The 10,539-nt window shown below is 40.4% G+C and overlaps 1 protein-coding gene across 1 annotated transcript; it reads left to right on the top strand.

The window, feature by feature from the left end:
• The first annotated feature begins 734 nt into the window (after window positions 1-734).
• LOC115915229 (fructose-1,6-bisphosphatase 1-like) lies at window positions 735-10,539 on the top strand. The gene is made up of 7 exons (XM_030968470.1): window positions 735-947; window positions 3,394-3,556; window positions 5,196-5,288; window positions 6,292-6,435; window positions 7,650-7,787; window positions 9,029-9,148; window positions 10,134-10,539. Exons 1-7 carry the CDS (start codon window positions 778-780, stop codon window positions 10,323-10,325), a joined length of 1,020 nt encoding a protein of 339 aa, XP_030824330.1. The 5' UTR covers window positions 735-777; the 3' UTR covers window positions 10,326-10,539.

Genomic DNA, 10,539 nt, shown 5'->3' on the forward strand with positions numbered 1-10,539 from the left:
CAAAAGAAATGAGATTCAGGAGGATCTACATTCCCTTGCAGCAGTATTTGTGTGAGGTGCTTTAACTTCTAGCTTTTGAAGTGGGACTCAGCCTATGTCTTTCTAGTTTCTGAGTTGTTATAAAAGTCTCATTGGGTCCAGCTGCCAGGGGCTTTTTCCTTGCAGCTTTTTTATGGTGTTGGATAAGGCTGGGTCAGGTGGGGTTAACATGACCTCTCTAAACTGAGTAAGTTAATACTTGATGGAATCTGTCACTGAATATGTGGTTTTCCTGCACTGAAGAGTCAGGATGAGAGCATTCCTGCACAGCAGAAGATGCTGACATTGCTCTGTAGGTTGTGTGCAGTTCGCTATAATCTACAATCACACACACAGTGTTGCAATCAAGTGGTGAAACCAAACTGACTTATGAATTTTGGGGCACAATTTCAGGACCGTTAGCATTGAAGCGCGACCACTAGAACAGAACTACTGGCACCCGTGTCTCGATCGAGTCCGTGCCGTAACTTCACATGAGTGCCCCGAGCATCCTTCCCTCGCTTTTGCCCGCACAATGTATGAGACAAGATCTGGTTAAAAAAAAAAGTCCGGCGGGGATTCCCCGCGGCGGGTATTTCAGAACGTCGGTGGGAGGGAGGGGTGGGATCGCCTTGCTCACGGTCAGCCCCGGCGGTGGCGGGGCCGGGCGCGTCCCGCCCCTCCCGCCCCAGCCCGCCCCGCCCCGCCGAGGCAAGCGTCGGTGCTGGCGGCAGCGGCCGCACTCGCACCGCCGCCACCATGACGGAGCGCTCCACCTTCGACACCAATGTCATCACCATGACCCGCTTCGTGATGGAGGAAGGCAGGCGGGCGAAGGGCACCGGGGAGTTCACGCAGCTCCTCAACTCGCTCTGCACGGCCATCAAAGCCATCTCCACCGCTGTCCGCAAAGCGGGCATTGCCAACCTGTGAGTCCCAGGATGTGCCCCCCGCCTTTCCGCATCCCCGCGGGTCCAGGGCATCCTGCTGCCTCCGGGGTGGTGGGTATCGGCATGAGGATGGGAATGGGTATTTCTTTCACCAGAAAAGCCTGTGAGTAGGGTTGCATCAACCCATCCTCTTGCACATAGGTGGAGGTAACTCCTTTAGTATCTTGGTTTCTTGATTTTTTTCAAGTGACACAGGTCCTATGACTTTTCAACAGTGTAAGGTGCCTAGTCTTTGAGAAATGTCTGCTGATATTATAACTTAGTTAATACTTTCAGCAGGTGCAGGTGCCTGAAGCCATAAGACCAAATATACTGAAAGACAAAGCCTAGCAAAATAAGACGGAATTATTGCTCATTGAATATTGCTTAATATCAAAGCATCATTTTATCCTTTGAGGTGTCAAATCAAATTCAGAGTGTTTTTTTTTTCCATAGTGCATCATAGCAACTAGACGTTCTTTATGAAATTTTTGATATCGAACACTTTTAGAAAGTGCACTGGTTAGCAATGGTAGTGTCTGTAATCAGCCAGTCAGAAGGATGTTGTTCCGGAGATACATCAGAAGGAATTTGGAACTCTTGAAATGTGAAATACCTGAAACTACTTGTAGGTAACTAATCCTCATAAGTATTTTACTTACTAAGTAAATTACTAAGTTTCTTCATATGCCCAGTTGTGTGCTGGTCAAGGCTTTAGACGTGGACTACTTCATTACTTAATCGAAAATGCTGTAAAGAGAAAATGAACTTGCCTCTACAAGCTATGCAGAGGAAAATATATTAAGAAAAAAGGCAAAAATCCTCCTTATGTATGTTTGAGCTATTTTTCTGTTTTGACTTCAGACTGCATGTAACTGCGGTAATTTTTGATTGTGATGTGCTAGTCCTTTCATATGCCTCCTGTATCTATCAACAGAGACCAGGGTGTCCCAGCTCTAATCTGATTTGTAAGCTTAGGGCCCTATTCCTTTAGTGTTCTACATGTGTGTCTGTTGGCAGCTGCCCTCAGGTTTGGTATCTGTGCCCATAGACGTGCCTTATGATCCCCTGCACAGTGGGTTCAACTCTCCATCAGTGCTGGGGTAGCAGGGTTTGGACTCATAAGCCTCCTTGAACACTACGTCTCCTGCTGTGCCAACTGCATTTTATAAGCAGTGGTGAGATTTTTCTTTGCTGTCAGGGAATGTGAGCAAGTAGGGATGACTGCAATCCATTTCTTTGGAGCATCCTGAGACTCAACTATGTGCCTAGTGCTGCTCAGCATGTGAGGCGCAGAACAGCTGTGTAAGACATGCAGACCCTTCCCAGCTGCAGGTTCCACGCCTGATACATCTCCTCCTCCCAGGAGTCCCCAAAAGATGAGCTACAGGATCTGTTCTGATGCTGTGCCTCCACTCATAAGCACGGTGTTCCATGTACTTCTTTTCTAAAAGCACTTTCACAGTGGCAGAAAAATATTCAAGTCACTGTAGCAGAGGAAGAGAAAGACACAGAGTTATGCCAGGTCTTTGTCTCATGCATAAAACTGAAGAAATGCATTGCTAAAGTACTGTGTTCAGTGTTATTACATAAAACCTGAAATACCAGTGTTCAGCCTAATCAATGAACTGTAGCTGAAAGGCCTAAGAGTCATCTGAATGTGTGCTGAGCTGGCTATTGTTTTCCCCTTCAAAGAGCTAAATTTCCCCTTTCTCTGTTTTACGTGCTTACGTAATCACCTAACATAAGGTCTCCTGATATTTCCGTATGCCAGATGGTTTGATTCTGATTAGCTTGCAGCATTTTATTTGCATTTCTTATTTGTGTTTCTCAGTTCTTTTCCCAAGGAGACATTTACTACTTCAAATCAAAACTGAAAACATTAAATTATTATTAGGTTGATTTATCTGTGAACAGACTTTTTCTCCTGCAATTTCCACATCATATTGCTCATCAGGAGTGTATTGTGTACAGAGGATATAGCATAACTAGTGTGGTCAGGTTCACATATATATTCATATTTTTAAAGTATATATATTCATATGCTTTTAAAACATAAAATATTCAAATGAATTCCTAGCTTTTAGGGTATGCAGAGCCTAGAATTCAGGAATAATATGTAGGTCTTAAATGCTCATTAAAAAGCACAGTTGTAACTCAGCCTTCACAGTCTGGTCTGGCTGTGTTTAACTATATTTACAAACTATTGAAATACAATTCCTTGTTTTGTATTTCTCAGCAACTTCTAGAAATGCAAACACAGCTAATGATAACATGTCTCAGCAAGAATTCACTGGCCAGTAAATATAAAACAGGTTTAGAGAGCTGCCATGTCGTTTGAAAGTGCAGGATGTTTACAGGAGGTTTTTCAGGTGTAACAAACAGAACCCTTTAGGAGATGCAGTGGTCTGTTCTCATGAAATGCTCTCTCTTGTAATTGCTCTAGCTATGGAATTGCTGGGTCTACCAATGTGACTGGAGATCAAGTAAAAAAGCTGGATATTCTTTCCAATGACCTGGTGATTAACATGCTCAAGTCATCCTTCAGTGCATGTGTTATTGTGTCCGAAGAAAACAAAGATGCTGTGATAGTGGAAACTGAAAAACAGGTTAGTAACTTTAAAAGTTCTCCCTGTTTGATTTCAGATCGGCCTGTACAGGTGTACACACATCTAAAGAGGTAAAACTGAACTAAAAGTTTCAGAAAACAGGTACTTTCCTAAACTGGCAAATGAAGGTGGAGGTGATGGGTGGAGAGAGTGTGAGTCAACATTGGTTCTTTCTGTCATTTCTGCTCTATGGACTGATGTTTCTTGGTTTTATTTGTTTTTTAGGTGTTGTTCCTCCCCATCTTCTTTTTCTTCCACCTTTTTCTTATTGTGGGGAAAGCATTTCATTCATGCCCATCTGATCTCTGGAACTATGCTCTGAGTCAGTCAGGCCCTTTTGAAGTGGGACCCTGATGAGCTGTTCTCTGCAGGTCAAATCTCGAGGTCTTTAATTTATGAAAATTCTCCTGGAAGCCTGTGAAAGACTTAGCATCAATGGGAAAAAAAGCATTTTTTACATTTATTATTCATTATATTCACAAGCCTGCATGCGCTTGTTGTGGGATAGTTCCTATTTCCCAGCTAATATTCTGATCATGTAAAAACCTGAGTAAAAATTTAGTCAAAACAAACAGCAAAAACATAATTTACGAAGTATAATGAAGTTTGCTTTTTTTAAGCAGTTCTTTCTCTCCCTGTCGAAAAATCTTCAAAATTTATTTTCTAGGCGTTGGATTTCCTTAGATCTGAACAAATATCCTCAAAGATCACTGAGGGACTCTAAGCATTAATGCTTTTCTAAACTAAATGTGAGCCAATACACTGTTTTTATCAATGCATACCAGGAATTCCTACTTGCAGAGTAGAGCATTGCTGAACTTAAATTTAAGTTTCTGACATGCAGGATAAAATCCAATGAGAAACAAATGAACACTGTTGTTACACACTATTATTAAGACAACTATGAATAAAATGATGGGGGAACAAAATATTTAAAAGGTACAGTTAAATCAGCTTTTCCTCTGTACTGTCAATTTCCTGTATTAAAGAATCCTACTGGATTCCTTAATCCAGCAATACGGTAGAGATTTATTTTTGATCCCCCAAAACCCAGGGTAAGATCAGTCTGTCTAAAGTAGTACCTGACCATTTCAGAGCACAGATAAAGGAAAATTTATAGTTTAGGCATGGCAGCTATTAAAGAGCTTTTTAGTACCTCTATAGGTAGAGGTAAAATATGGTTTTTAGCTCTACATGAAAAAGGCTGATCTTCATTTTGTTTTTTCTCCTTACTATTCAGAAATACATTTTGTAACCAAAGAGAAAGTACAGCCTAACCTAGATGGTGGATATGAGAGGATTGACTTCAATTACAGAGATGAAACTAAACCAATAAAAGTATTCCCCTTTTTTCCCTCACATTAAAAAGTGTATGAGAAAACTTCACTTTTCCTGTGTTATCACCTGCGATGTACTTTAAAGATTTCTCAGCTTCTCCTCTGGTTTGGCACAAACCACAGTTGTAATTGGGCCAAAGAATTGCTGACATTTGAATTCCGTTCCTTCATAATCGATAAAGGTGTTTTAGCTTATATTGCTGTGTAAGTCTCTGAGAAAATTTACCTACAGAAATGTTTTTATTTGGAGGAAGTGGATAAATACTGTCACTAATCTAGTTCTCTTTTCTTGTGTTTTTTAGGGTAAATACATAGTCTGCATAGACCCTCTAGATGGTTCGTCGAACATTGACTGTCTTGTTTCCATTGGGACCATCTTTGCAATTTATAAAAAGGTAAAATTCTTTCATGTAGGATAGGGAAAACTATTATTGTGTGGCTTTTGGTGAAATAAAATTACATGGGAAGACAATAAAATCTAGCTAAACTTGTTTGTGAAAGAGACTCAGGGCCAGCTTAAAGTTAGATCTAGTATTTCACAGACACATGGATTTGAATTTGAATTAGTCTCTTAGAAGAAGAACCTATGTGTACATGGAAGCCTAGCTAATATTTAATTAGCCAGCTAATGAAATTACCCCTTGGAAAAGATCATGTCTTAAGTTTCATGAATATTTGTGTTGAGGCAAAATAGCACGTGGTTGTCATCTACTTGGGGAATGTGCTTTCAGGTTTTCTTGTTCTCAGTGCTAATAGTTCTGTTGGCCTGAGGACAGGCTTCAAAAACAAACCAGAGTTGAAACGTGTCATATGCATTTGAAGTGTCTAATTCACTTTGAAAGGCAGAAACGCTGTCTGAAGGAGGTTGAAATACCAGACTTACAGGTCACAACACAGTGGAAAAAGCAAATCAGATAAAACGCACCCAACTGTCCATTTTAATTGTCTTTTGCATGTCGTCATATATCCCAAAGTAGCTATTTTCAAATTCATTTTTGTGTGAAGCAAAAGAAAACAAAAAAAAATCCCAAGTATTTTTGATCAACTTTGAACTCTGTGAGTCATGTTTCATTTCTTTTCAACTGTGCCTCTGAGTTTTCCTCTGAGCTGTGTTCATCATCACCTACAAGGACGTGCTCTTTATTATCTCCTTAATCCTTTCCTGCTTCCTGCATTCCTGCTAGGCTTAGTTAGAAGTGCACTTCTAGATCAATGTGTTTGTATCCTATGTATAATTTGTATTAGTGCATCCAATAGGAATCTTAGTTGAGGATCATGGAAACATTTGTGCCACCACATGGCATTTTTATGGAGCAGAAGACTGTCCCTATCCCAGAGGCCTGTCACGTACCAGCAGTAGGCATGAAATAAAATTGACTATACTCTTTCTTGTTCTAGGTGTCCCCTAATGAACCTTCTGGAAAAGATGCTTTGCAGCCTGGACGCAATCTCGTGGCAGCTGGTTATGCACTCTATGGGAGTGCCACCATGCTGGTACTGGCAACTGCTGCTGGAGGTGTCAACTGTTTCATGCTGGATCCGGTGAGAATATCTTCTCTTTCTTTGTTTCTGTATTAGGGATTGCCAGCTACTGTCTATAAGAACTGTCTGTCCCCAGGACAATCAACCAAAGGAGCAGTTTTCAAGGTAGCATGAAGGAATTAAGTACAAATGTGCTTGTACTTATAACCCACCAGCAATAAAGTCAAGAGGCTTGCATTCCACCTGCCTGATGCAGAGGTGCCATGTGTGACTGAACAACAGGAAGACAGCCGAGTCAGCAGAGTAAATACACAGCATGTGCAATCATGTGATATTTAAAATAAGCAGTTTTCTGCAGTACAAAATACCCTTTAAGTCTTATTTGTCTTTTCCTTAATGCTAGGACCTTAGTAAACCAGAGGACCATAAATATTTAACCTTCTTCTGTATTTTGAGATCCCACCATGATATGTAAAAGAGTAAGTGATGTGTATGGGTGATGTGACCTTCTAGCATGCATTTGCCATGAGTTTTAAAACAAAAGTCATGTTGATCACAGCAGAAAGCAGTTTGCTTTAGAGGCCTGTTTCTTTATGATCAGTCAGGGTGCCACCTGCCAGTCTTAAATTTTTATGACCTGCAGTGATCAAGCTGCAGGAAATATAACTTGGTACTCTCTGTTTAGTAGCAGCTTAAATGGATGCATGTATTTTTGACTTTATTCAAGTAACAGATCTAACCTTGAGTATGCATGCTTGTTATTTCATTTACTGTTAGCACTAACTTGGAAATTTACTTTAGAGAAAACTAAACAGACCATCCCTTGGTCACACGCTTCCTGTTAGCCCAAGCAAAAATGAACTGGAGTATCTGCAGCAATTTGAAGATGTTTATGCATGGTTCAGCCAGCACTCTCAGTTTCCAAACTCCCAGGAGTTCTGAAACTTATATTGTTCTAAGTCTAGCAAAATAATGGAGAGATAAACAAATTTACAAGTAGCATATTTTGGGCGTAGAAAATAGAGAATGCCTGGAATGGTAGTATGAGGAAGCTTGTGTGATTACAGGATTCATGCTCTGTCTGTGTTTTATGTATAAACAAAATACCTTGCAAGTAGACTGCAAAGACTACTTTTTTGTAGGTAGTGGATTATTTAAAAAATTGACTGTGGTAGTAAGTTTTTATTAAATTGTGCGTGTTATTGGATTTTGTCTTGGTTTGCAAATAAATGGGCAATTTATGTTAACAAATATTTTTCCTTTCTTATTGTTAGGCAATTGGAGAATTTATTTTGGTGGAAAGAGATGTGAAAATCAAGAAGAAGGGAAATATCTACAGTCTCAATGAAGGCTATGCTAAATATTTTGATCCTGCCATCACAGAGTATCTCAAAAAGAAGAAATTCCCTGAGGTAAAAGATTCTGTTTCAGAGAAACTCTCTGATGACAAACACCGTTCATGATTTCCAGCTTTATGATCAATCACTCATTCTCTCATGAACTGTTCAGAGCTTGTTTTCCTTTCCTATCTATTTAAAATATAACTTGATGTATGATTGCTAATGCGAGCAACAGTTGATATAACCAGATATTTCAGCATTCTCCAATACTGCACTGCACCTCTTCTGCATTTTTTTACTTTCTTCCTTTTTTTCTTTTTTTGAATCTTTTTTCAAATATTTTTTCCTGAATGAGGATCTGAGTAATGGTGCTGGAGGCAAAACTGGGCATTAGGTAAACAAGTAGAGAGGAAGTCTTGTCTGGTGATGAAGAAATTTGATTAACACGTGTTGCATTGCTGCTTCCTCACTGCAACATCTGAGTGGCTGGAGAGCGGCGTGGAGATGGCAGTGGGTCATTGCTCACTGGTAACACGAGCTGTGTCCTAGGACTGCCTCTCTCTTGAAAATCTAATGTAGTTTTGAGGCCTGCTTTGTGTTTGTGCTACTTCCTGGTGTCAGGAAGCCCAAAGCTCCAAGGGGTGCCCATAAAAGGTTCTCATGCCTTACACATTTCATCACTGAAGTTATTACACTGGCAATGATATGTGAACACCTACTCTTGTCAGGTCTTGGTGTCCCTTCCTGACTTCCTGATCTTGCTTTGAAAGAAGATTGATGTTTTCATCATTTATCTTTCCAGGCTTAAGTTGTTGTTTATGTAGATGTTAAAATGTAGTCCAGGGAGTAGAATAAAGAAGTAACATCAGAAGTCAGCTATTAACTTTTTCTTAACAAAAAAATTGCAGAAGCTGGCAAAAATGGTTGGAAGAAGTAGGAAAGATCACTTCTTTTGCCCTTTGATTATTTTTCTGCTAGAAAAGACAAGGCCCTAGTATAAATTCCTAGCACTTGAGTTTTTTGCTACCGGAAATGCAGTGTTTTCCAAGTGTTAGAGTCAGTAGAGAGTTGGGATACATTTTCTAGTTTTGGTACTACTGCTCATCTATGCTGAAGTCATCTGTCACTCCTTTTCCTTGGATTTTCCTAGTTAGGAAATGAAGAGGATACTGACATACTCTGCAAAACTACTTTGAGTATTATCAATGAAGCATGATATGGAGATGAAAGATGTTAGGACTGCTAAAGGGGCATGTGGGGGTGGTTGACCTGGTGTGCTGTGCAGTTACTTTTATTGGAATGTTTTTCTGTAGGATGGCAGTTCACCGTATGGTGGGAGGTACGTAGGATCCATGGTGGCAGATGTGCATCGCACACTGGTGTACGGAGGAATCTTTCTGTATCCTGCTAACTCCAAAAGTCCCAAAGGAAAGGTAAGCCTCAATAAGCCCGGTTATAGAAAATATTGCATTATGTAGGCATTTCACTATCAAGATCAATATTTTGATTACAGAGCCTGTGGTCTGTAACTTGGTAGCTTGTATTTCTTGTGGGGGGGGATATGGCCATCCCTTGCAAGCTGTCACAAGTGACAGCAGCCTGTTGTCAGACACCTATTCTAGAGCTGCTACTCACCCATTTCAACTGCAGTGACTTCTCTTTGTCTGCAAACATATCCAGCTTGTGGAGCATACCAGGGGTGGGCTGCTCAAACAGGCTCCCCTGCACCATATCAGCCAAAACTGGTGGTTCTGGCCCCAGTTGAGTAGAACGTTACAAAGCAAAGAATCCGCATTACCCTGAGATTTCTATCACAAGGTAGTTTATAAGAAGCCTAAATGTAGTTGACCCACTGGGAGAAGAGAAAACATCTGCATGTTGTGTGTGGTAACAGGACGTCATCTGGAGGAACTGCGCCTGGCTGCATCTGCCAGGACAATGGTCAGTCAGGGAAGATCACGCACTTACAAGCTGACAAGGGGACTGTTTATTCAGCAAAGACCTTTGATCTGTTTTGTAATTCTTCATAAAATATTGCCTCAGGTTGCAGATAAGATACAGTTATTCATTAGAGAAACCTAGTGGCAAGCTCAGAGCTCATGTTTTTATTTTCGCATAGTCGTATGTGGGTCTGCCTCATTAACAGTTGTGTGTTAACATCCAAGCTTTATCTCTCTGTAGATAGCACAATGCCAACATGGGCTATGGAGAAAGCACACAGATTGGGGAAAATCCAGCATTCACTGTGTTTTTAAAAGAAAAATCCACACAATTTCATTGTTGCATCAATGTTTATATGCAATAAAGAGTACTTAGAATATTGATTGGTTTAAAATCATATGCCAAATATATTTACATGTAATGTTTTTTGGCATTGCCTGGCCTGACTTCTGCAATTTTGACTTTTTTGTCTTCTAGCTGAGACTGCTGTATGAATGCAATCCTATGGCTTTTGTTATTGAGAAGGCTGGGGGCCTAGCTACAACTGGTCACCAAGCTGTACTAGATATAGTGCCTGAGGATATCCACCAAAGAGTGCCTGTTGTCTTGGGGTCTCCTGATGATGTGAAGGAGTACCTTGAGATAGTCAAGAAACATTCAGCTAAGTAAACAAAGCTTGCTGAATTCACTGTGCACAGGGGATAAAATGTCTTACAGTTGAACCAAAGAATATGCTGCAGTACTGTGAGATTGAGCTGTCTGACTTCTGCAGCAAAAGAGTAAATGAGCCATATTTTCATAAGATTTTTTTAAAGTGAAATCTTGTGCAACTGCATTGTGCAATGAAAGGCATTAAAAGATTGCATTAAAGGAAGCATTAAAA

This window comes from Camarhynchus parvulus, chromosome Z (assembly GCF_901933205.1).
Source record: "Camarhynchus parvulus chromosome Z, STF_HiC, whole genome shotgun sequence".
Taxonomy (NCBI): domain Eukaryota; kingdom Metazoa; phylum Chordata; class Aves; order Passeriformes; family Thraupidae; genus Camarhynchus; species Camarhynchus parvulus.

Bases quoted from the DNA above. Each gene is read 5' to 3' on its own strand.
- LOC115915229 (XM_030968470.1), top strand. From the start codon at position 778: ATGACGGAGCGCTCCACCTTCGACACCAATGTCATCACCATGACCCGC. The intron at 948-3,393 runs GTGAGTCCCAGG...TAATTGCTCTAG, and splicing joins AAAGCGGGCATTGCCAACCT to CTATGGAATTGCTGGGTCTA. The intron at 5,289-6,291 runs GTAAAATTCTTT...TTCTTGTTCTAG, and splicing joins TCTTTGCAATTTATAAAAAG to GTGTCCCCTAATGAACCTTC.